Source organism: Scardinius erythrophthalmus (assembly GCF_964197995.2).
Source record: "Scardinius erythrophthalmus genome assembly, chromosome: 10".
In the NCBI taxonomy this organism is placed as follows: Eukaryota; Metazoa; Chordata; class Actinopteri; order Cypriniformes; family Leuciscidae; genus Scardinius; species Scardinius erythrophthalmus.
The window spans coordinates 11,549,653-11,576,941 of NC_138230.1; the positions used below are offsets into that span (position 1 = coordinate 11,549,653).

The window sequence follows — 27,289 nt, forward strand, 5'->3', positions numbered from 1 at the left end:
TAAAGTGTCTTCACGTTCTGTTTTTGCTGGAGGTGCTTACCGGCCTACTTCGAGCACTGTGTAGGCCTATATCTCAATACAGGTGAATGTCAGTAAATGGTCGTGTAACTGAAACTCCTCATCCTTCTCACCACCCTCTGTATATACTGATCAGCTCCCTTTTCTGAAGTTCTAAGATGGTCTCGGACTCAATCCCTCCACAGTGTTGACCAGTGCGTCTGAAATTCTTGGGCATGTTTTCGAAATAGTGGTGCCAAGCGCCTTTACTGTTTGCGCCAAAGCCAAACACACTGACCTAAGCACAGAAAAACATATCAACAGAAGTACTGACATTAGTGTACAGCACACAAACCGCAGACAGTAAGCCACACAAGCTCTGTGAATGCTAAAAGCTTTACCTCATCACAGATGTGCAGGGCGAACATCAACACAAGGAAACCCGTGGATGGATAAGATCTTTTAGTAATTTGCAGCCACGTACTGTGCACATAATGCATGAAAGCAGGGTGTATAACCATCACCTGAAAGCAGGAGAGGACCGTTTGCAAAGAACAAAAAGGAACTTTGATGTTGTATAGCCTTTACAAGCTACTTCAGAATCTACAATGGGGTCTAAAAGTCTGACAAGATCTGGGACTCAAAACCAGATAATGAACAATTCATTTTAGGATTTAAACCGATTTTAAACAAAGAAGTTACAATAGCTATGTTTTCGTCCAAAGTTGCAAATTCACTTTAACTGACCGTTCGCAAAGACCCGCCCGCTTTAGTAACTGTTGCTATGTCCAACAAGCCACGCGCTCTTACGCCACACCATGTTCTCACGCAGTGAAAAATACATTGCGGAGGAGAGAGGACACTGACAACGCGCTGACAGACAGGACTGGACAGAGCAGGTTACTTTTGATATGAAACAAAGTCTCACCTTTCAAATTTGGTCATTATTTAAAGAAATTTAAACAATAAATACCGTTTTGTGGCTCTTTAATGTGTCTGACAGATCGCTGTAGAGCCTCAGTTAAAGCTGCTCATGAACCGATCATCTCTTCCTTCTAGTTAATTTAATTATAGCATTAAATAAACATGAATGAACATAAGAAGGAATGTTGTTTTAACCACGGAAAGACGTCAGTACACCGTTTTTCAAGTTCAAATCTTCCAGTGTTAATCTACTAACTCTCCTGACTGCTTTGTTGGACAAAAATGCCGGATTTTTTATTTATTTTTTTATGATTGGTCAAATCAAACTCCCTGCAAAGGGTGCACTTCATTCCATTTCCATTCCATTACATGCAAGAAAAAGTCTCAGGTAGCTTTTTGCATAAAACATTTGCGAATAAAACAGCGTATCCAAACTGTCCCTTCCTGGCAAATTGGCGCAAAATATGTAATAAAAATGGAAGTTGCGGCAATGTGGCTTTTTTCCCCTACATCATAAATGAGTTGTGTCTCAGAGCATGCAGTCGAAACGCAATAAACACTGTCTTGTTATCTTGCGTTCGAACGCCTGGTGTTTGGGAATCCAATCATGTGAGAGGCTTCTGGGAGGGAATTAAACCAAGTCATTCTGATGACAAACTTTGGCTCAGGCATTTCAGAATGACCAAACCAACATTTTAGATGCTATGCAATGAATTTGGACCACTGGTTAGTCCATCCTCTGTTGAGGCAAAGTCACGTGAGCTTTTTGTTGCAAATCGAGGTATTTATGTGTTCCCATCATAGTTTATGTCCTCTTACAGGATAAAAATGTATCTGATTCAATTAAGCGCATACATTTTTTATGCGCATTTGTAGAATTTATGCATATTTTGGCTTTTCCATCCAGCATTCTTTCATGCGATATCACAAAATGTGCATAAAAATAGCAGTGTTGAAATAGGGTTGGAGTGAAACTTTGCAGGAGAGTGGCTATAGGATTGAAGAACTATGGTGACACTAAAGGGTTCCCATGGCATACATTGTGCACTTATCTCAAGCCTAAAGTAGTCTGTGTGCCATAACATTAATCTCCACAGCAGTCTCTCAGGTGGAGTTTGTAGAGACAAAGCATACAACTATAATGACCAGTTTTATCAATTCAAAATTCTTTATATGAACTCTTTTCTGCTGAATGGTTTATTGTTTTCGTTGGTTTATTATTAACATAAAATTTAGATACTGTGTGATCTTACTTTGTCCTTGTTGGCTTGCAGCTTGTCTATAACCTTAAATCGTGTTCTGTTGAGTAATACAGAAACAGAAAAAAGGGTCAAAACAATCCAAGAAATAATTGATGACAAAATAAAAGTACATATGTCCAGTGTTGGGGTAACTCATTACAAGTAACTTGAGATACGTAATCAGATTACTTTTTCAAGTAACTAGTAAAATAACACATTACTTTTAAAATTAACAAAATATCAGAGTTACTCTTAAAAATAAGTAACACAAGTGCCCTTGTGCTCATGTTGAGACAAATAATCGAGGTGCAGTGTGTGTGTGTGTGTGTGTGTGTGTGTGTGTGTGTTTGTGTGTGTGTGTGTGTGTGTGTGTGTGTGTGTGTGTGTGTGTGTGTGTGTGTGTGTAAACATGATGGTTATTGTAGTTCTAGACTGAATATGAGTGCATTTATTCATCTCACTTGCACAAAAAAATTCAATATTCCTCAAAATGAATTAAAAAAATGCAGAATCAGAATACTATGCAAACCTCTTATAACTAAATATGTTAAATAAACATACATTTTTATGCATTTAATCTCTTTTATTGACCAATGTACTTGCTTCTGACCTTCAATAATTCAGTTAAAACATAAGCAAAAATGACTATAGATTATTTTATTTATTTTTTATTGGTAAAGTAAGTGTTAAACTGTTTTTCTCATTTTCTTCCGTTATCCAGAACAGCAGCAGCTAAAAGGTTTGTTTGTTTGCTTTTCTCTACTGTACATGCGTGAATTTGCATTTCCTTAAGCATGAGGCTTATTATTTCACTTTTGGTGTGAAAGGGCCTTTATATTTGGCCAAAAATATTACTTTTTTTTTTTGTTCTAAAAAAACAAGCACACCCCATGTGAAAAAAGTAACGCAAAAGTAACGTAACGCATTACTTTTCAAAAAAAGTAACTAACGCAATTAGTTACTTTTTAAGGAAGTAATGCAATATTGTAATGCATTACTTTTCAAAGTAGCTTTCCCCAACACTCCATATGTCATTCAAGATATAAAGACTAACCAATCATCATATTTCACCTCCAAATCAAAAGACATCTGAAATTACATTTTGCTTATATAGAAAATGAAGCTTTAGGATGTTTTTGTGTGTGTGAGTGTGTGTGTGTGTGTGTGTGTGTGTGTGTGTGTGTGTGTGTGTGTGTGTGTGTGTGTGTGTGTGTGTGTGTGTGTGTGTGTGTGTGTGTGTGTGTGTGTGTGTGTGTTCTCAAAAAAATGTATTGCTATAATATTTAAATTGTAAATTATTATATATATGATTTTTTTTCTTTCATTTTGCGATTCAATGTGACTTTTTTATAATTAAATATATAATTAACCATTATCTCACCGTTTAATAGTTCCATCAGTAAGAGCACTGGTGACCCACTGGATATCCAGTGTTTTGAAGGGCAGCAACACCAGGTTGGTGGTGTTGTCCAGATGAACGGCACTTTCTGGGTACATGCAGCGGTGGGTGGTCCTGGACCCAACATCTTTCTCATAACCTTCAACTGGTCCCTTATTCATTCTGAGGGAGACATAAATACAATATCAAAGTAATATTAAAATCATAATCAAAGTTGACCTATGTCCATTTTAAAATTCTTTATTCAGTTTTTCAGCTCACAAGCACGACGTGCAGTGCTACTCATGCTGAGAGAGAGATAAGACAGTAGAGCTGCACGATTAATCTTTAAAAGACTGTGATCTCCATTCAAACACCCACACAATCTTCTTCCATTTCATGTCTATTAAACCTTTTGAGAAAATAATTTTGCAACATTTAAATCTGTGTTGGCGCTGCCGCTGACCCAGAGAGAGTTGTCATGAAACAGCAGTCATTTCCTCATAGTATCCTTTCTGTGATACAATAGTTCAAGTTATCATAGAAGTATTGGGATAAAAGTTTAAATATAAACACTGATGTCTACAATAGCAATAGAGTAAATCAGCTTTTGATAAAAACTTGGTGCTTAAAATAACGCATTTATCGATTGCATTGTTTCGCCACAAGCGACAAGTGACTGTTAAAAAAATAATTTGTTATTGAATCATTTATTAAAGAGAATGTAGTACTGTATGATGCTTCTAAAATAAGTCAGAAAAATGTGATGAATTGTTTTTGTAAATATGACTCATACCTATATTATGTACAGTCTGTAAGTGTATGATTTGAGTTTACCTCATTACAAAATCATGACTGTCTATAAGAGGACCATAGAATGATCCTACAAGGTTCCCAGAGTTCCCCACCACAGCACAGGTTCGGCAGCGAGATGGACCAGCGTCTATGTAGTGTCCCTCTCCAGGAATGACAGAGAACAGCTGCTGAATCACTTGAGAATAACTAGCATTGCTCTTAGTAGACTGTAGAGACTGTGGGTGGATTAAAAACAAATCTAATGTCACAGTGACGAAGGCAAGTGCACTTCTACGATCAGCATGAAATTATAATCAAATAAAAAATCAATATAGAGAAGATTACATTTGAAAATCACTAAGTACAGTTTATATTAACTAGCACTAATGATTAGTTAAAAGACATTAAAACTTTACAAAATATTTATATGAAAAAAAATGCTGTTTTTGAACTTTGTGTTAATCAAAGAATCCTAAATAAAATGTATCAAGTTTCCACAAAAAATATTAACCAACACAACTATTTTCAGAATAATAAGAAATGTTTCTTGAGAATCAAATCAGCATATTAGAATGATTTCTGAAGGATCATGTGAAACTTCAGAAAAAGGACAGCATTGCAATTCAAAGAATTGCAAAGCAGTCACACAACAGTATCATTTCTTTAGACCAACACAACAACAAACTGAGTAAGAACTGATATTTCATGTTGTTGATTAGAACCACTATGAAGATGTTGGAGTGCTATAAGGTCAAATGTGTTTTGTTTTGTTTTTTTAAAGATTATAGCAGGCGAGGCCAAGAGCCATGGGAGCGGAACGAGGCCGGTGGAGCAAATGCAAGTACACAAGTCATCAAAATAGGGTAAGATGAGCCACCCCGTCTCTTGGCAATTGTACACTTTTATTGTCATGGGACCATATATTTCGGAACCACCCACCACTTCTGCCAGACTGTGAAAATTAAAAGCATGGGGAAGGCACTAGGCTTGCTACAACAGTCGGTGTTATGGGTGTTACACGGTGTTCATCGCAAAACCGGTTTCATCACTTTCATTTTTTTTTTTTTCATTTAAAGCGTTAAGATTTAACGCAAAATAACACAGTATGCGTTTTTCTGTCACCCGTTGACTAGCGTTGTATGATCACACTCTTATTAATGCAAATGCTTTTAACAAGACAAAAGAGACCGTGCGATGTTTAAGTCCTGCCTTATGTGACACACGACTTACAGAAAGACACGCGTCAGTATCAAGTTCTCTTTCAGGCTTGAACGAACCATAACACACACACACACACACAAATTATGCCAAAATGTCTATTTTGTCGAGTTTCCTCATAAGAGCAGACTTAAAATAAAATATTGGGTAAAATAAAGTCTTAAACGTTAAGATTTGTGAGAAAATGGGACGCGTCAGATCCGCTTCATTTACAGAAGTGGCTGGTCTTGAAATAGGCTTGTATGAGATGAGCAAAATCGGCGCAGAACCGATCACCGGTGATCAGCGCGAGATGCATGCCGGTTAGAAATAGGTGTGTTCAACATCGGCTGCGGCTGGATGTAACCGATCAGCGAGAGTAGGCGCGTGGTTCCCGTAGTGACCGCTCACGTGGTGTTTGCATACTTTACCACAGCTGAAGTGAAATAAATGCAATATTTGCCTAATAATGCACAGATGTTTCAGAGACATTTTCATTCAATAGTTTATGTACTGCTTCATACAGCGTCTGTTTGAACAAGAATAAAGTTCAACATAAGCTACTATCAATGAAGTGGAGTCTACGTTTTTTAAGCGGTTTTAATTTGATAAACATGACATAATATAACATCGCAACTACATGAAAAGCGTTTACTGTTATAAAAAAACTGATTTGTGAGCTTTAGAGGAACTAAAGGTGTTCGAATAAACATGAAACACACGTGATCATTGTCATGTGGTGAATCCGGCCAATCATGGAACAGCTGTGTCGTCATCAGCCCTTATGCAGCCGCTCCTGAGAAGCTGCGCTGGCTGAGTTCTCCGGCTACTCTCAAATCGCTCTCGCGGTACTTTGATGGCACACGTCACAGTCACGTGGCGTCGGCGCTGCATCAAGTCGGACAAAATTTCTAACCGGCATGCACTGCTTCAAGTCAGCCGCCGATTGGTCTGCGCAGAGCTACATGAAGTCGAACAAGCCTATTACCACAGCTTAAGTGAAATAAATGCAATATTTGCCCAATAATACACAGATATTTCCATTCAATACTTTATGTACTGCTTCATACAGAGTCTGTTTGAACAAGAATAAAGTTCAACATAAGCTACTATCAATGAAGTGGAGTCTATGTTTTTTAATCAGTTTTATTTGACAAACATGACACAATATAACATTGCAACTACATGAAAAAATTGTTTGCTGTTATAAAAAACTGATTTGTGAGCTTTAGAGGAACTAAAGGTGGTCGAATAAACACGAAACACACGTGATCGTTGTCATGCGGTGAAACCGGCCAATTGTGGAACAGCTGTGTCGTCATCAGAGCTCCTGCAGCCCAGTGTAGCCGCTCTTGAGAAGCTGCGCTGGCTGAGTTCTCCGGCTACTCTCGAATCGCTCTCGCGGTACTTTGATGTTCCAAGAAAAATTATTAATTGCAGAGTTTAACCATCATAAAGTGAAAGTGTATCATTTGCATGTGTTTTTAAGTCCTGTCAGCTTGACAGGGCATAAGAACGAGCAGAGAGAGAGAGAGAGCCCCGGCCGCGCGCGCACTCACCCGAGCGCTGTCTTCAATGCAAGACTCTTGCTCTCCCTCTCCCTCGCGCAAATTAATCAAAATCAATTGATACGATGGTGTCGAAAAAAAACTCTCAAGGGATGAAATGTTTTCCGTGTTGACAAATCTTGCGCGATATCCTAAATTGCCGAATGCATTGCTTGTTTTTTCTGTTTACATTTCATGGTGTGACACTTCTCTTCTCCCATGATCGAACACAGAATGCTGCTACGTCAGAAAGCATAAACAAGCTTCCCCGTACTTTTTGACAAGCGTCATTGACTGGGCGGCCAGAGCTTGCAGCTCAAGTCGGCGGCGGTGTGAACATACAGTCAGGGTTTACTGGGTTTTACACGATTCTTTTTGTAGTGTGATATTGGTGCATGGTGTACTAAAATAAACATTGTCACGTGTGTATTCACCTTATTCCGGAAGTAGCACTGGGTGGCGCCATCCGCGTAATCTCACTTCCTGGTTTAGCTACTTAGCGCTTTGTTTGCCCTGGTCCAATCTGTTATCTGTCTTGATATAAGTAGATAGACTATAATATTATAGCCAAATGCGTTGGCCTATGGTTATTAACAACCGCTGCAACGTACTAAAGTACATTTCACTTGAAGCTTTTGAAACAATGCCACAATCAAATTATTTAATAGCTGTGTCTTTCTAATAGCTATTACTTAGTTATGAATAGGTGAAGATGTGCACAAACACTACTACATGTAAAGTTTGAAACATTATTACACCACAATTTGTTTGCTTAATCACCAGATACATTTGCAGTGTATAGCCAACAGATGAGAAAAAAATAGCCACGAACTGGTGTAGAAAGAAAGTAGAGCCTCAACTAGATGAACAAGAGGGTAACGTTAGCTTAGCTAACTGCTAGCTGCAATTTCTTATGGTTTGATCTCTAACACAAGTAATGGCTGTAAAATAAATCCAGCGACTGAATTCTAGAGGACTATAGCTTTCAAACAAGGTATAGCATGTGTCCTATAGTGAGACCATTACAACATTAGATGTTTGTGGCTAATGTAACGTTAGGCTAAACACTACACATCGGCCGGGCTGCGATCAGACAGGCAGACGGGTCATATAAACACCTAAAAGTCGTTTAAAAATTACCCCGAGAAACAGTGCATTGCTGTGCTGTTGGTACACACGTACATAGCACATTTGGCACAAATTAGCTTATCTTATGTGACATTTTATCAGTGAGACTTCTCTGCAGTTCTCCTCGAAATTGAATGAGGGTCCGCTAAACCGGAAGTTGGTTTACAACGGAAGTACTGGACAGAAGTAAAAGTGGGCGGGGCGGAATAAGGTGAATACCTTTCTTCTCACTGCTGATTCCTGATGGTTTAATTACTCGAGTCGCCCCGAAATATGAGGAGGAAAGAACAAAGATGATAGAGGGCATACGAAGGTTAAGGGGACAAGGAAATTCACTTTAAGAATTGCTGGGGAAACCATTAAATTATATGAGTACACTGTTATTTCGATTTTTACAGGAAACAATATTGGCAGAAAGGACATAGATTTTTTTGATGGTTTACTTATTTATCTCCGGCCCACACTCCAGTACACTAGGTGGCGGAAATGCACCATTAATGTTGGATGCCAACCGCCGTTAAACATCAACGAAGAAGAAGAAGACTCGCGCTGCGGAGCCAGGCGAAAGTATAAACAAGGCTTTTTATACATGCAATTCACACGAGTTCGTACTTTGAGCTATAATGTCGTGAAAAAAATCATAGCAGGACACTGACATCGCGCGGACCGAGCAGGTAACATTTAATATGGAACAAAGTCTCAACTTTCAAATATGGTCAGTAAAAGAAAATTAAACCATAAATAGGCCTAAGTACTGTTTTGTGGCTCTTTAATGTGTCGTAACAGATTGCCTCAGTTAAAGCTGCTCGTGAACCGATCATCTTTTCCGTGGTTGGTTTATAGCATTAAATAAACATGAATGAACATCAGAAGGACTGTTGTTTTAACTGCGGAAAGACGTCACTACACGCCATTATTCAAATTCAAATCCACCGACGTTATTACCGACAGACACTTGTTGCGTTTCCCTCACATCTCTGTATTATGAGTGGGGGAAGAGAACAGTGTGGCTGATAATAGAGCTGGTAAGTCCCGCCCATCCGTAAAACCCCAAGTGGACCTCTTGGTTGAAAAATCGTCAATGCAAGTGAATGGGAGAAAATAATAATTTTCTGGTCCCGTTTTAATTTTGCCATGAATGTGAACAGATGTTGTCTGTGAATTTTTTATATAACTTTTCGTGTAAAGAATGCTACAATTTAGCGGGTAGAAGTTTGATACGGTTAGACTTTGTGTGAGAGCACTTTGTGGACTACAACTCTTCGCTGCTTTCGACGTGTTTGAAACGTCACCACCACTCGAACACGGACACTAAACATGACTAAACAACCGCTAAACATGGCTGTGTCTTTGGTGCACTTCACCGCCTTCTCTCAGGGAGAGGACAAAATCGTTGAGGTTGGCGAAAACCACGGGTAAGTCAACTTTATGGGGTGACGTCACATAGGCGACATGTAGTCTTTCTCGTTATGTCTCTTCCACAACTGCTAGCCGAAGAATCATACCATATACTGTCACAACTCGTAACATGAAAAGTTATATAAAAATTTCACAGACAACATATGTTAACATTCATGGCACAATTCAAACAGGACCAGAAAATAATTATTATTTTCTCCCATTCACTTGCATTGACGATTTTTCAACCTATTGGTCCACTTGGGGTTTTACGGATGGGTGGGACTTACCAGCTCTATAATAAACTTGGAGTGAGATCACATGCGGTTAGGGGAGGAGCCTTAATGGAGCCCCACCCCCCAATTTTACCTGTTGTTCATAATTAACCAGCACAAATTGAAATTATAACAATGGGTAAATCTGATAAATGACAAAGCAATTCATCACATCAAAAATACTCTTTAATATTATATTTCAAAATTACAAATATACAAAAATTACAAAAATATAACATTGCTCCAAACAGTTTGAAAAATGCAATGGCAATGATTAATGTATGTTTTGACTGGATATAAAACATTTCCCACTCCCAGAGCACTCTGCTTTAATACATGTAGCCTTAGTGTAACTAGAAAAACTATTAATACAGTATAACATATAATTTAAAATAAAATGAAGAAATACATCTTCATTCCTTCCCATACCCACTAACATTTCCCTTAGTTTCAGATAACGTAAGCTAGCCAAACTGAGCCAAAGCTTCTGGCCTGGTTGCAAAGTAGTTGTAGAGTTTTTGACTGCATCAATAATAATGTATACGATGGGCCATATATTAAATGTTCTAGCCTAAAAATGTTAGACAAGCTTTCTTCCAACTTACCTTCTCCATCACGACGTGTGTTCACACGATGTTGTTGGTTACCTAGTAACGAACGTACAGTGTTATGACGTGAGTCAAATGTGACGGTTCGTTCGTAACATTACTGTCGGGGGGGGGGGGGGGTAATATTTGTGTAGTGTTCAATGTTGTTATCAATAGAGATACGCGAATGGTGTATTATTTCATCCGCAACCGCATCACAAAACTCATCATCCGCACCAACTTTTTTTGACCAGATTTCAAAGCCGCAAGAATGCCCTTGTCTGTTCTAGAAAGGATGCAGCAAATATATTTAATGCTAATGTATGAGGCCTACGCTGAGTTTCATTCATTTACGATGAGATGCGCTCTAGTTCAGCTTCACAATGCAATGCAAGTGAACGCGGCGCATCGGAGCCTCAATGTCACGGTTATTTATTGTCTCCTATTGATACTTTGCACGTGACGTCACAAGCAGCGGCGGTTTCTTCATTAGGGCGATCGGGCGACGCACCACCGGACTTTTTCAATCACTATCTCATTCAACCACAGAGTTACGCTAGCAGTCACTCACTGTTGTTCTGCCTCTGGATATAGCAGCTAGTCCAATCAGCGCCGAGTCACGTTCTGTGGAGTACCGCCTCTTTTTGGGCGATTTCACTCTGGCTGAGAATCGCCCAGAGTCTTCCCATAGACTTACATTCAAAGATTTTTTTTTTCGAACTGCAGGCACTGCAATGCATTCTCTATGGGTTCCGGGAGGGCTCGCACTAACGTGCTTTCGTCATCATACGTAACCTTATCTTGTGCAGCGATTGGTGGAAACAAATGTTCCTCTAATAGTATTTAGCCATAAGCTGAAGTGACATCCAATAATTTCCTCAGTGCATAACTTACATTTCACGGACATATTCTCCATCTGTAAATGTTAGAAAGTCCAGTTTGCTGTCATGAGTGGGCGAGCTTTCTGCAAGCTATACTTCCGTGAACGAGCGCCCCCGCGTGCATGCGCGCCGAACAGACGGAGCGCAATAGAATAGGAGCGCAATTATTCTGACTAAAATATACATTAGCACTAAATTATAAATATATTTAGCTAAAACATTTGTTGTTGAATATTTGTTGTTGTTGGTGAACATAAATGTGCTAGAGAATTTCAAACCTACATGTGTATTTTTATGATATTAGCTTTTTTTTTTTTTTTTTTGGTTTAGTAAATTTAACTACTTCTTTAAAAAACATTATTTTGTTTTTAGATTGTAATGTTGCAATGTTAGAATGTAATGTGATTTGACCCCTTTTTTGGATAGACTGCAGATAGACAGCAAGGTTACACTATGTTTGTTTTTATAACCTTCAATATAAACATTGTTTGTAGGACAATATCGATCTGGATATTAAATATTAAAAAAAAAAATTAAATACAGGTTTTTTTTATTCAAATAGAAAAATAATAATTAAATACTCAGATTATACTATACATCGCCATTTAGCCCAAAAATTCAGATTTATTTGGCAATTGGCTACCCTACCGGCTGAAGTTTTAGCTAAACTTTAGGCTAATGATAGCTACATTATTATCACTGTTAAATTGTTATTTAACAATAAGCCTACATTCAGTCCTGAATTAAAAATTCAGTTTGTTGTGCCCCCCCAAAAATTTTTAGCACCAGCCGCCACTGGTCACAAGTACTGGCTGGCGGGCAAGAACGTCGTTCTCCAGCAATGAAACCCAGTAAACTAATCAAGGGTCGCCAGTTTTGCTATACAAAAGTTGGTGTTTTGAGGTGTAAACGACATGCCAGATAGTTGTTGTGCAATTGGATGCACTAACCGCAGATGAGATAAGCAACCTTCACAGTATACACACGTCTGTGCATATTACCATCAAAGGTAATTTCAACATTTGATTGAATACAATGGGTGTATGATCATGTAATTAATCGTGTCTTTAAGTTACTGTAGTTTTGTCAATCAACACCACCAGTATTCACCAGCTGGTTCGGCGAGTCAGGTGTTTGTGTTATGAGTCTAAGCTAGGCTAACTGTACGTTCACACCGCCGCCAGCGAGAGCGGCAAAATTAATTGAAAATGAATGATTTCCAGGCACTTTGACGCTCTCGCCGGTGGCGGTGTGAACGCACAGTAACAGCTGTCGTCTTTTGCTAACAATAACAGAAGTGTGTGATAGATATCGCAAACCTCAAAACAACCTATGATTTTCAATGAGAACCAGAGATGACCCAACAGTAGAGCTAGATTATTTACGGAGGAATTATTACTGCTCGATTATCTTAAAAAAACTTTGTGCTTTTGTGCTTTCAGGGTTTCTGCACATTTTTTAAAGTCAAATTTAAGACTTTTTAAGACCTTTTTAAGACCCGAAGAAATCAAAATTAATACCATGCATTAGGGGGTGTGCAATATTGACAAAATATGTCTCGATCGATATTTTCAAAGTTTTGTGGGTAATAATTTGATAATATTTTACTGATTGTGTTTTTGTGCTTGGTGCCATGGCTGGTTTAGGCCTGTTGTTGACAGCTGACTGACGAAGATATTCATATTTTTCATATTCTATGCAGTGGTCAGTTCACAGCAGTGACAGAAATTACATTTTTTATTAAGGGGTAATATTTGCCATCTTAAATTGATTTCCAGTGGCATTTTCACCTATATATTGACATTTGTAGATGTATGCATCACCTTTTATGTCAAATTCTAACATTCAAATTAAATTCTATTAGAATAATTACACAATACCACTGTTACCAGTCAAATTAAATCATTAAATCAAAATCCATCTTTGCAGTGCAGAGGTGACACAGTGGCGGCATCAGATCTGGCATTAATATATTTACACTGCATTTACAATTGCATAAATAAAGCTATGAGATTGTTAAATATGAACTGATTTCTAATTTTAACACTAATTAAAAAGTACTCTAAATGTGAATCTAAAGCTGCCAGTAGGTGGCGGCAAGTCACTGTTTTAATAAATGAGTTGAGGGAGTCATTCATTCAACCAATTCGTTCAAACGGCTGATTCATTCGGGAAGCAAGTGATTGTTCATTGATTGAATCATTAAATTGATTCGTTCAAAACGCGGATTCCAGTCAAAAACTCATTGCTGTCTGTTGCATTGAGGCTCTGCTATGGCTTCAATTTGAAATTCTCGTCAGCGAAATAAAGGGGAAACAAACAATATTGACAATACTGTTTATAAAATTTAACTCACAATGTTAATTTATTGTTAATTACTGTTATATAAATAAATAATCACATTTGCAATTGTGCACGGGAAAACGGAAGTTTTGCTGATGTGATATTGTAGGTCTATGATAACAACATAATATGATATAAATATGAGACATTGGGAACATAGCCTACCTAACGTTATAACTGCACACATCACGCAGTGAAAGCACGAGAGACAAAAGCGATGTCAGCTCGCAGTGCCTCGTACATCGTTAAAACAATGATTACAATATCATAATAGACAATACACATCGCACACCACTACGCACATAAAGACTGAACTTAGAACTGAACTGACATTTACCAACTCACTTCTCCTTCTCTCCTCCTGTTTCGTGCGTGCAGGAGACGTACGTAACGCTGCCGCGAATGACGCGAAATGTCACGTGAACAAGCAAATCCACAAAGAATGAATAATAAATAAAAAAGTACGCTAATTAGATGGTTCTAATTTAGAAAACATTTAGATATGTTTAAGTCAAATTGCCATCTAAAATTTAAGACCTTTCATAAGTAAAAATAAGACTTTTTAAGACTTTTAAAGGCCTTAAATTTTAAAAATCTAATTTAAGACTTTTTAAGGATCCGCGGACACCCTGGCTTTACACAATTTAGTTACCTTGGAGTTAATCCTAGTCCGTAGTTATGCAGCTAGCTCGCTAACAGACTTGATATCTACTAGAAAGACAGGACTCAACGTTGAAAATACCCATTTGTTGGCCGCCAGGTATCCGTGGTAGTCACGTGACTGCAAAGTATCAATTAGGCCTGTCACGATAACAAATTTTGCTGGACGATAAATTGTCCAAGAAATTATCGCGATAAACGATAATATTGTCGTTCTGAGACCATTTTCATTTAATATAATTATAATGGCATAATAATGCAGGTACACCTTTTCAACGATCTATAAACTTTTATTTCTAAAGAATATTAAACATTGAAAACGGAAAACATTTTAAATATCCAAAAAATGAACAAAACAACCAAAAACAATGAAAGCAATGGACTCTTAGTGTCTGTTAACAAAATAAATGTCTGTTAATATATAAAATGAAACAAAATTGCACTTCAAAAAATATTAAACATTAGGCTTTAGACATTATTAAATGGTGATACATTCCATAACAGGCAAAACTGACAGTTAGGACCTTTGTAAACAAATAAAAAAAAGCCTCAACAAGCCATATCGCACAATTTTGCACTGTTACTTTGTCCTCCTGTTACTTTGTCAAGTGATTGTGTACTGTCGGGAAGACGGAGACGCACTTTATTGCGTGTGTATGCTACGCACTGAAAATACTTGGTTAGGATTAGGGGTGAGGAGTGCGTGCGTATTACACGCCATAAAGAGCGTATCATATGCACGCAAAAACTATTTTTGGCGTATAAATGGCACGAGAAATAACATTCGTGGTATAGATATGCATTTTCATGTGATCGGGCTCGCTGTCGCAACTCACAACTAGCATCTTCTCTCTCTCCCGGCAGTAGCCGCAAACAGTCCCGCCGGCGCTTTCCCACACAAAGACCATGTGACTGACAAGCGCCGCGCCGCCGCCTCCCCACACAAAGACCATGTGACTGACAAGCGCCGCGCCGCCGCCTCCCCACACAAAGACTATGCAACTGACAACAAGAGGGTTCACTCCTCCTATACGCTAAAGAACCGAGAGTGGTCATTCAGTCTCTTTGGTAGAGAGAGAGAGAGACGAGGAAAACAAACAAGCATGCAAATGGAATTATCGCGGCCGGAAAAATTATCGAGCTCATTTTTTTTATCGTGCGATTAATCGACTTATCGACTATCGCGACAGGCCTAGCATCAATAGGTTTTAATTATTAAATACATGCAATAGGCTCTATGCACGAACGCTGCTAACGTATTTCCGGTAGGATCTCAGCCGGCGTCTTTACTTCCGCATAGCGCGTTCTATAGGACAATTCACTTTAATAAAATTCATTTTCTCAAAAACGGAGACAACGATTTTAGAAACTGATTCGCTAGTCGGATTTTTTTGCAATATGAGAGAATACTCACCCTCAAAGTTGTTGATGTAGCTTGAAATTTATAATTTAAAGAACTTCTCTATCTTACTCATATGTGTGACAGTTAACTGCCTCACAATATTGTTAACATCATTCACGTTAACCGCAGGAAGTGTTTGTAAACAGCGAGTGTAATTTGCCATTATCTCCACCTAATGCAAAAACGGCTTCTGACGCAGCACCGGATGTAACTGGGCGGGCTGAGACAAAACGCGGAAGCGATCGTACATAGAGCCTATTGGTTGATGAAACATTTATTAAAATTAAGATACAATTTGTACAAAACGAACTTCGCTTTAAAGAAAGGATTTCTACAAAGCAAAACTTAATGAAGTGGTAAAAATCATGTCTGACGATTTACAAAACAAAACTTCATTAAGTGGTAAAAACCATGTCTCCCGATTGCAAATGTTCATTGCTAATGTTTATAATTGCAAATGTTTTTCATTTGTTTAATAAATCGCATAATGATGGCATATCATTATATCATAGCTTTTATTTCTATCTAAAATAATTGGGTCGGTCAGGGGGTACTTGGCAAAGAATCAAATACAGTTGGAAACGACGTAGACCATTAATAACACAGACTGTTAACAATTGTTTTTAATTAGTATTTAAACATTCTCTATGATAAATTTTTTTGTAAAAAATATTTTAATAACACGGTTTTGGCGGTTATATAGATCTAATGATGGTGTTCAACTATAACCGTCGGTCTCACGGTTATATACTAACCGTCACACTCCTAGGTGCAACTGTGATGCAATTATTAATAATTGTAATTTTTGCATCACAATAAGTGTATTGTCAAAACATTTTAGTAACTAAACTGAATTTTATTAGGTTTAGTGACAACATGTTACAATGTTTACATGGTTCAATTTATGGTAAGCTACGCTTTTTTATTATTTCAGTTCAATTCACTTATTATGATTTGATTTAATATTGACTCATTTGGATAAATATTAGGTAGGCTACACAAGATAGGCATTCATTTTTCTCAAGAAAAAAACAACTCACCTAATGCTGTAGCCTAAACATACAGAGAGCCCTATCAGCTGGCAGTATTATTTAAGGTTAAAAATAACACAAATTAAATATAATGCATTTTTTTATTATAATAACAACTTTATTTAATGATATAAGTAAAAATATAATAAACATGCAATAGTACACATATTTAGCAAAATACTCTCTATAGCTCTTTTTTCTAGCCAACTAACGTGCCTATATTATGGTCATTAAATGCTTTCCTGAGGTAAATGTTATGTGACATAATTGTTCTCCAACTGTTTTATTGACCCCTTTGATTGATGGCTCGATATTATGTATGAGGAAAATACATTTCGGTAAGCTGTACTGTATCTTTCAACAGTGTTCATTCGTGTTTAACGTTATTTACTATCAGCTAGAGATGATCGGTTCACGTGCCGCTAGGGATCTGTCGTGTCACATTTACAAGCGCCAAAACGGTATTTATTGTCTGAATTTCGTAATAAAAGTGACAGAATCTGAGAGCAGAGATTTTTTATATCATAACTAACCTGCTCTGTCAAGTCTGTCGGTCTCCGTGTCCTCTTCATTCGTTCAAATTCGTAGCATGCGTTGTGCTTGTTGCGCTTCATTGGTTGTCTTGCAATGTGCCTGCTTAGATGCTGTCGAATCAAAACAACGCGGGACTACAGTGATTGGATGTCGTGCAGGCAGCGCGCGCGCTCTCTGCATGCATACAGGTGGTGCACATTTTTTCACAGATGCAGATAAACAGAGCGGCGTGTGAACGTTTTTTCCCCAGTTTTCATGGGAAGTAGCAAGTCTTCTCGAGTCAAAAGGCGCAAGTCCAAGTGAAGTCACGAGTCATTGATGTTAAAGTCCAAGTCGAGTTGCAAGTCTTTGTACATTTTGTCGAGTCAAGTCTGAAGTCATCAAATTCATGACTCGAGTCTGACTCGAGTCCAAGTCACATGACTCGAGTCCACACCTCTGGAAATACACGGTGTGGCGTGTGAGCATGTGAACTGGTTGAATTGCGTGTGTCTCAAGGCCAATGCATGAGACTTGAGAAGCCTGCGTTAAAGTTCTAACCAAGCGACAACCTCCCTGTCTCTTGAAACCAACACGGAAGTGAATTAAACGACAATTTATCAACTGGCCGCTTGAGGCTGGCTGCAAAAGTGAGTCAAATCTGCATCTCCCCCATGTTGAAATGCCCAACTTTACAGCCTGTGAATTTTTTTTTTTTTATAACTCATCCGTTTAAATTATATTAAGGGGTGGCAGTGACTCAGTGGTTCATGTAGGTTGTCTACAAACCGGAAGGTTGGTGGTTCCATCTCCGCTTCCACCTGACCAAGTGTCGACAAGTGTCCATGAGCAAGACACCTAACCCCAGCTGCTCCTGATGAGCTGGATGGCGCCTTGCATGGCTGACACCGCCGTTGGTGAATGAATGGGTGAATGTGAGGCAGTATGTAAAGCGCTTTAGTGGCCATGGGTCTGTTGAAAGCGCTATATAAATGCAGTCCATTTACCATTTACCATATTAAGCCTTGAATTTCTGCATAATTAAGGGTGTCCACTTTTGAGTGACAGGTGGATTCCCGCTGCTGTGGTCATTAGTCATCATTAGCCGTTTGTCTGCTGTCTGTTCACGTTACCTCAACTAATTGTCTGACTGTAAAAAATAAATAAATTAGGGAGTGGCGCGCTGCCAAGATGGCGACGCCCACTTTAGGCTTGATTATGAAAAATAGCGGATTATGATTGGTCAGATCGCCTGTCAATCTCTTACAATACTACTCTACCTTAAACCGACGAAAGACCATTGAAACGGTCTATGAGCTTCAATGAACGTTAAAATAACGTTGCTTTAACTATCGGGAAGAAGTCTGCTGCGGAGCTTGCATCAGTGCGGGCTCGGCAAAAGTGCGCATCGAGGGCGCAAATCGACTGCATAGCGCTCGCGAGCATCCTTCTGAGACCTAAAATGACAAATTCGTACGCGGGAGCCATTGTAAGTCCACAAGACCGAAAGTGCATATGAAGTGTGCTATTTGGGACAGGGCCAATATCAACGAGAACATATGTTTACATTGCTAAGAGTGGTTGCTAGGGGTGTTGTGTAGTGATGCATAGAACCGTTGGGTGAAGCGGTCATAGCCGGGTGTCATCGTGAGTAAAACACAGCCATTGACAAATCAAGGATTGGAACTAACCGTTTTATAAATGTATATTAAGTTTATTTGATAGGGACAGAAATTGGGCAACAGCCTTGAACACTTTTTTTCATATTTGTTTAATCCTTTGTCATAGATGCATTCTGGTCATTTAAACTGATAGGAAACATCCTGAAATTACTGTACTTTCATTGTAATTTTGCCTCATTTTCCCTTATTTTGACACATAGGTAAAATGTGGCTCATCTTACCCCACTCTTCCCTATACAGTATAACATTGTGGTTTTTGGCCATTTTTAACACTAAGGATGGAAATTAATATGCCTACCTGCCACCAGGCATAGATGTCGTCAGGAAGCCCGCTGTTATTGAGAGAGAGCAGTGGTGGGACATCTTGTCTGAAGCGTTTGGTAAACCACTCGTCGTCACTTGCAGCCAAACACCGCTCCATACAGGCACAGGGTTCTTCATGAAACAACTGCTCCACCAGGCTATTGTTTATCAAATGTTTGAACTGATTATAAGAAACTTTATGTATGGTCACTGCACTGATGATGGCACCCAACAGAACCACGAAGAAGACCTTCATGTGTTTAGAAGACGGCATTTTGAATGCAGAGGTGCTTCTATCCTCGGATGTTGGGTTGGTATAGATTGAGGTTCAGGCGATTCCTCTGGCAACTTTCAGCACTTTAATATGAGACCAGCTGCAAGAAGCTGAGCATTAAGGACAATTAAAATGAATACTTTTCTACTAAAAAAAAGATGGGTTGTTCCAACGTGTTTGGGTCAGATATGGACAAACCCAACCATTGCTTTAAATTAAACAGTTTAGGTAAATTTAAACCAACAGTTTGTCCATATTTGACCCGAAACAACGCAGCATTTTTTGTTCCTCGTTTTCAAGTTATTTTTTGAATATGGTCTAATGTCTTTTATTTAATTTATTTACTTATTTATTTAGCCCGACATAACAGTACTCGAATGTATTATAGCCTACACAATAATATTAATGATATGTAGCCTATTAAGCAACAAAGGTAAACAATAAAAAATGAATTCTTATGAAACATACCATTTTCAGTCGAGGCTGCATAAAGGTTTTGTGTTCACTGAGGTAACATCTAATTACAATCCTGAACATCGTATGCAACAGACATTTAAGATGGACTAAAATCTTTAATTACGGCATTTTAGAAATGAATAGAAAAATGGAATAAAAATAAAACATTTACTCACATTCTTGCCTTTAAATAAAACTGCTCAGTTTTGAATCCAGCGCTGAATGCGTCTCTGTGGAACTCTCTGAATGTGTAGGAGTGTACAATTGTGAACCTGCAGATCTGGTTAATCTTGTCACACAAACAAATGGCTAAATCAATCACTTCAGAGTTGACATGAGAATTAATGACATATAGCTCTAGGGCTGATATAACAGGGAGGCCTTATCAGAGTCCTTCAACCTTCTAACCAGACTTAGGGTAGCTGGGAAAATAATATACATATGATTAGGCTCTGGGCTAGAATCAGGGAGGCTCAACTGGAGCCATGATGTATATTGCTAAAATCCACAAATAGTGAAGCCACCTTCAAGGAGGCCTGTGAAGGCCTGCTTCTTGATAGCGATACTTGTAAGCAGAACGAGCCTCAGATATCATAGTTGTACTCACAGAAATACTGTGGGCCCGTCTTTTCCTACTTTACATTGCCAGTGGACAGTGTACTCAGCTAGAGCGCTATCGACCCTTTAAACAAGGGGAGTACAAGCTTACGCTACATGACTATCGGGGAGGCCTATAGAAAGGCCTAGAACTTCAATTATCAACAGCGTCAGCCCATGGCATGCTCAGGCTCTAAGGGAGTACTCAAACCCGTCCCAATGGGAGGGATTACTAAAGTGAGCCACATCTTCACCCAAATAGTAAACACACAAGTTGTGTGTGTCATCTGGTGTCAGAAACCTGAGACACGGATCCACATACTTGAAGCGCTTTTTTTCACTTGCCATAATTCTTACTTTTTTCAGGTGATTGTAAATCAGACAAAACACTCCCTGAAGATGAAAAGAGGATGACATGTTCTCTAGGCGCCCCTTTTATACTTTCAGGTTGTAGTCACATCATAGGCTGTTGCCAGTCAAATACACTCTATGCATAAACGCTGCTGACATATTTGCCGTAGAATCTCAGCCAGCGTCTTTACTTCTGCATAATGCATTCTATAGCGGAGTGTACTAGCGGAAAAACGTTCCTAAAAAATTTTTTCCCAGAAACGGAGACAACGATTTTAGAAACCGATTCGCTAGTCGGATTTTTGCATGATATGAGAGAATACTCACCCTCAAACTTGTCGATGTAGCTCGAAATATATAATTTAAAGCCCTTCTCTTTCTAATGGGATTTTCACACAGGACGCGGTATGCGCGGCGCTTGCCGCTGGGTTCAGCGTTGCCCTTCAGATACAACGTGATTTGCGCTGCACTATGGCGCTATAATAATGAACTCCGCTCTTTTAGAATATAACATTTATTCAAACATTAACCCTGAAACTAAGACATATATAAATATACTTGTATTGTACAGCTCAGGAAATTCCGACACACACAGTACTAGCCGTTTATCCATTTTGATTTCCGTGCTTGTTTGGATCCCCCGATTCTATTGGCCGTGCTGGTAATCGTCACAGAGCGCAGCGGCAAAAGTTGAATTATTTTAAACTTTGACCGCGATGCGCACCGCTGCGCTTGCGCTTTGGTCGACGCAGCAAGAAAACGTCCTTGCGCGGCGCAAGCCATTGAGATGAGTGGGTTTTATAGCGCAGCGCCGCGCATACCGCGTCCTGTGTGAAAGGCCCATTACTCTTAGGCGTGACAGCTAACTGCCTCACAATATTGTTAACCACTGGAAGTTCTTGTAAACATCGAGTGTAATTTGCCATTATCTCCACCTAATGCAAAAACGGCTTCCGACGCAGCACCGGATGTAACTGGGCGGGCTAAGACAAAACGCAGAAGCGACCGTGCATAGAACCTATTTGATTGCCATGATTGGAAAGTTTTTCAGACACTGGTTCACCTGGAGTGCGTTCCCCAAGAGCGTCATTGACGCAGTGTGAGTTCCCTCTCGAAAGGGAACCAGTTCCACAAGTTCAGGAACAAACAAAATTGTCTCTGGTTTGACAAGACATGAAGCTTTCAGCACTCAGATGCTCTAATGATCCAGATGACAAGAAATAAAACGTATTGCTGAGTATTGCATATATTTCCTGGCCATAATATATCTCAGACATCAAAAATACTTTTCAAGAAATACGAGAAACCTGCCAGCCTGACCTTATCAATTAGGTAAGTTTCACCATTTATATACAGCGGAAATTTAATTGTCTTGTGTACTCAGTGTGCACTTAAATTCGATCAGTGTAATCAACTTAATGTTCTTTTCTTTGAAATGTAACGTTTATAAAATATTGTGATGGTGGACTGAGTGGACACTTCTACTAGTGAAACACAGTTTGAATTTTTTTATTTTTGTTTAATATTGTTTTATGTTTTCAATATTTTACCTAAATGAAATAAGTGATAGCCTATATCCGAAACAATTTAATTAATTAACCCTCTGATGTATTAATTAGGCTATAAAATAATGAAGTAACATTTTTATTATTATTCACGTCAAAACAATATAGGTTCAATTATTTTCTCAAAAGGATGTATTTTTAACTGAATGATGCGTATACAACAAAAGTGGTGTCGAAGTTACACTGCCCTTTTATTGCACTATAGGCTATGATTTTAATTACTAATCGAAAGTCGAGTTTAAAGTGACAATTCATGCAGAAAGGACAGAAATGACTGTGAGGACCGGTTATACATGATTTTGATGAGTACAATTTTACAGTGCGGTGGTTTGAACTTTACACAAGTAACTGTTAAACAGTCATTTAAACCTGTAAATCATGCAACATTTTTCTGTCTTTTTAATTACGAAATTGTTTTTTGTCCAGGAACACTACGCAGGCAAAAGATGAAAGTCTTCAACAGACTGGCGCCTCGTTACATCACCTTGCCTATAAGCTTCATGACAATATTTCTTCTGTACACTCAGAACGCCCCGATGGACGATACCACATACGCGTTTGACGATTTAATATTCGAACCTTCATGCTCCTGTAAAACTTGCGTCATGGGATTTCTGGACGATGACTGGTTTATTTATCGGTATAATCCCACAATACCAGCTCTCCTCAACAGAAAAAACAGCGTGTTACTTGGAGACACGAACAAATGGTGGAGGGTAAGGCTTTAAAATATTAAAGGTGGGGTCCTATGATTTACTGTACGCCAATTGAAATAAATAAATATACACAAAACGTATAGTGTGTGTGCGTGTGTGTGTGTGTGTGTGTGTGTGTGTGTAAACAAACGTTTATTTATTATTATTTATTCTCTTTAACTCCAATTGTCATCATAAGTTTTGGATTTTGAACTCAAGTGTATAAGGTTTCAAAAAGTGATCTATTGTCTTGACTATTAAAGGTTGTCTTCCAATTGAGTTTACTCCTTTTTTTTTTTTTATGGCAGCAGGTTTCTAAAGTTCAACCAACTGAATATTTTACAATGGCAGTTTTCGATTTATGAGTAGTTCTTTTCATTTGCCAAAATTCTGTGCCAGAATAATTATACTGCTTATCTTCTAGGCTTCTGCATATAGGCTACATCCTGATAACAACATACATCAGGAACAGTTACTATAGTTTTAGTAAGCTTAACTTCTTGATGTAGCCTATGTTGTTATCAGGATAGGCTATACAGAAATCTAGAAACAACAGTCAGGCAGCCAGTTGAGGAACACCCTGTGAAAGTGAAGATAAAACCATTAGCCTACCAATCTTGATACTTATATTGATGATCTTGATTAAACAAGATTGTTGTCTTGATGCTAATTTTGAATATTTCTATAGGGTCTACAACCATCAAAGCTCAGAGTCAACTATACAAATGTGGTGGACACGTTGTTTTCTCTCTTCCCCGATGAAGATCATTATTCTGACGCTGGTCCAGATCGCTGCAGAACCTGTGCTGTGGTGGGAAACTCTGGGAACCTCCTGAGATCTAACTATGGTCAACTAATAGACAGCCATGACTTTGTCATAAGGTAGCCTATATTAGGCCGGCGACACACTGGCTGCGTGGCGGCTGCGTGGCGTTTTCTATGTCTTTGCACCAGAAACGTGTTTGACTGCGCTGCTGCTGTTTAGGTAAAATATGATAAGCCTCATTGATATATTCGACATATGGGGAGAGAGTTGTGGAAGGCCTATACTTCATGTTAAACATAAATATATAGCAGCAAAGACAACGTCGGCAGTATTAACGGCAAAATAGGCCACAGAATATTTCGTTGACAGGTGCAATATTTGAAAATCGATAATTATCATTGTTATTTTTTTAAAATTTCATTTATATCTGCATTTACGTCAAAACCTAGAGACTTTCCAATATCAAAATGTAATTTATTAATAGCCTATGTATTCGTGTCAAAATGACATATAAACATCTTTTCCTATTCTATTCTATTTTGCCTGGAAACGCTTCCAACACGCTAGCGAAAAATAGGCGTAGGTTCTATTTCTAGCATGAACGCGTTTGCAAGCTCTAACCTGTTAGCATGGGAGCCGAAATAAAAACGGACACGCCACACAGCCAGTGTGTAGCCGCCGGCCTAGAAGAACAGATTATTGCACAGAATAAATCTGATAAATGTTCTCTCAGTGGTTCTCAACCCTGTTCGTGGTAGGCAATAATCTTCTTTTGGTAGCCTCTCAATACCCGTTGCCTGTTTTTCTCTCAGGATAAATAAAGGCCCGACAAAAGGTTACGAGAAGGACGTGGGGTCTAAGACCACTCACCGGATTCTGTATCCCGAGAGCGCTGTGGACTTGGATGACAACACCCATCTGGTGCTTTTTCCCTTTAAGATTCGTGACATGCAGTGGCTCATAAGCATCTTCACCACTAGACACATCACACGGTGAGTACTGTTTAATAAAACAATAAACAAATCATGAAAGCAAATAAATGATTATATCTTTTTGTTTCTCAGCACATACACACGAGTCAAATCTTCAATCAAAGTTAACAAGAACAAGGTAAGTGCCCATGTCATTAAATCAATGTAAATGAAACTCATTTTTAAGCCCTATAATAAGCAGGAATGAATGTCTCATTTCTGTCCAGGTGATGATCCTCCACCCTGGTTTTATAAAATACGCCTACGAGAAATGGCTGCAGAAAAATGGCAAATATCCTTCTACTGGCTTCATTACAATAGTATTTGCCCTGCATGTCTGTGATCAGGTAAAACTGTTTGCATATTTCACATGATGCTTCAGTTTTAATCTGGCTGTGTTGATTGCTGATGATATCAGCAGAGTTTCTGTCAATAGAAAAAGAAGTTTAAAAATAATTTGCATGTGCAAATTTAATCTTAATTTAAATGTAATCCCTCTAAAACTAAGTGCAAATAGCAATTTGAATTTTAAATAAAACAGTATGCAATAATAACTGTTTGTTTATTGTTAACTTAGTATGATTATATTTGTTAAAGTCATAAATGAATGCTGCATTATTGGGACATTACTTATAATAATATTCCACTATTAAATACCCGCTAGGCACTTTATTTCAACTGTTCAAATATTTTCTTAATCTCTATTTAAAATAAATGCTACTCATAGGCCTAGTACTGTATGTTCCTTGATTAACATCTTTGTAGATCCTGGTCTGGAAAAACATTCCAGTGAACCAATCTGATTTGAGGGACAAGTTTACAGTTTATGTCAAGTTTAGGCTTACAACCAGGGTTAGGTGCTTCTACCTCAGTGTTATTTTCCTCTGATTTTAGGGATAAGTTATGGGAAGGGTCATAGATTTAGGGGTAGGGATAGGGTTTGTCCTTTCGGACAGGAATATTGTTCCAGTTTCAACAAAATATGTTGCTCCAGGAACATGGCTTGCTTGGCAAAATCACGGTGAAGCCTGCACCCACCTTAGGCTATGTTCACACTTAGCGTCTTTTTTCAAACTGCCAGCATCTGTTCTACATTATAACCCTATGGAGTAAACCATTTTTTCAAAAAAGTCCTGAGCGCATTTTTAGACGCCACCGCCGACGTCTTTTCTGCAGCTCAGAGCGTCTTTTTAAGTTGAAAAAAGTTCAACTTTTCTGAAAAGAACGGCCTACGTCAAGCGCCTTTTTGACAGCTGACCAATGACAAGCGAGTAGCGAGACCTGTCATTTCCATAACAACAAGAACAACATCCCTGAATTTTGTCTGCGTTTTTGCAATCAATGGTGCAATGATTTGTAGCAGGTCTTCAAACTGACTTTTGTGTAGTCTAAAATATGCCACAAACCGTGCATCATCCAACCGGAGCTCCTGGACTAAATTGTTGTAAGCACCATACAGTTTCCTTCCCGGTGGGCTATTTGCACTTGGTGACAGTCCTTAACTTTAATTATCATTTCCTTTTTAAATAACATTAATTTTATTAACATTTTGTATTTGCATATATGCCTTTTATCCCAACCCCAAACCTCGTGCATGTTTTTTCAAAAATATTACCAATTTATTTAGTGGTAAAACTTGTTAATGAGAAAAAAATACTGAATGCACTATCAAGAAATGCATGTAGAAATTTACCGTTATGAAATGATATCTGAATAGCTTTTAACCCAGTGCCATATTGCCACTAAGCTAGATAACCCCGAAATGGCAAACTCCTGACAGCTCTGTCTTTTACACAGGTGAATGTCTTTGGGTTTGGAGCTACAAGTAATGGAACCTGGCATCATTACTTTGACAAATCTCACACTCACTTTAAAGGCGGCCCTCATAAAGGAGACATTGAAAACAAAACAATGCATCAACTTCAGCACAGAAACAAGATTTCAATATATAAAGGGTATTGATAAAGAAAACTGTTCTTACATTTAATGAAGGATTTCAGGATGGATTAAGTTCTGAGATTGCTACAAAAATGAATGTTAAAAAGAATAAATAAATTTCAGTGTCTTTAATATAAATGTTGTCTTCCAATGGCAATGTTTTGAGAGCTGTAGAATGTCCTACACTTTTTTTCCCATTTATAATGCCTTACTGTACACATTGTAAACATATGTTGTTGATGTACTAATATATAAGACATCTGAATTGTTAAAAGTTATGTGGATCACTATCTTGTATTTTAAAAAAATAAATTAAATTAAAAGTTTGAGACTTTGCATGCATGCATTTTGCAGAAGAACATTGTTTTGTTTGTGCTTAGGCTTTGCGTAAGGG

At 38.3% G+C, this 27,289-nt stretch overlaps 2 protein-coding genes across 5 annotated transcripts; one reads left to right on the forward strand and one right to left on the reverse strand.

Moving 5' to 3' along the window:
* Positions 1-127: 127 nt before the first annotated feature.
* LOC308697325 (CMP-N-acetylneuraminate-beta-galactosamide-alpha-2,3-sialyltransferase 2) lies at positions 128-19,556 on the reverse strand (the record flags this gene model as incomplete). Its single annotated transcript, XM_081376507.1, has 6 exons — positions 128-295; positions 399-521; positions 2,175-2,220; positions 3,544-3,723; positions 4,378-4,571; positions 19,278-19,556. The coding sequence occupies 6 exons, from the start codon at positions 19,554-19,556 to the stop codon at positions 128-130; spliced, it is 990 nt and encodes a 329-aa protein (XP_081232633.1).
* On the forward strand, positions 8,766-27,240 carry LOC308697270 (CMP-N-acetylneuraminate-beta-galactosamide-alpha-2,3-sialyltransferase 1-like). 4 transcript variants are annotated; one of them, XM_081376442.1, is made up of 7 exons: positions 8,766-8,881; positions 22,952-23,241; positions 23,909-24,102; positions 24,799-24,978; positions 25,051-25,096; positions 25,185-25,304; positions 26,755-27,240. In XM_081376442.1, the coding sequence occupies exons 2-7, from the start codon at positions 22,972-22,974 to the stop codon at positions 26,917-26,919; spliced, it is 975 nt and encodes a 324-aa protein (XP_081232568.1). In that variant the 5' UTR covers positions 8,766-8,881; positions 22,952-22,971; the 3' UTR covers positions 26,920-27,240. The 4 variants fall into 4 exon arrangements, with proteins under 4 accessions (XP_081232568.1, XP_081232569.1, XP_081232571.1 ...); XM_081376443.1 differs by having other exon boundaries at positions 8,806-8,881; positions 23,053-23,241; positions 26,755-27,236; XM_081376445.1 differs by having other exon boundaries at positions 8,806-8,881; positions 25,185-25,245; positions 26,755-27,196.
* The last annotated feature ends 49 nt before the right edge of the window (positions 27,241-27,289 follow it).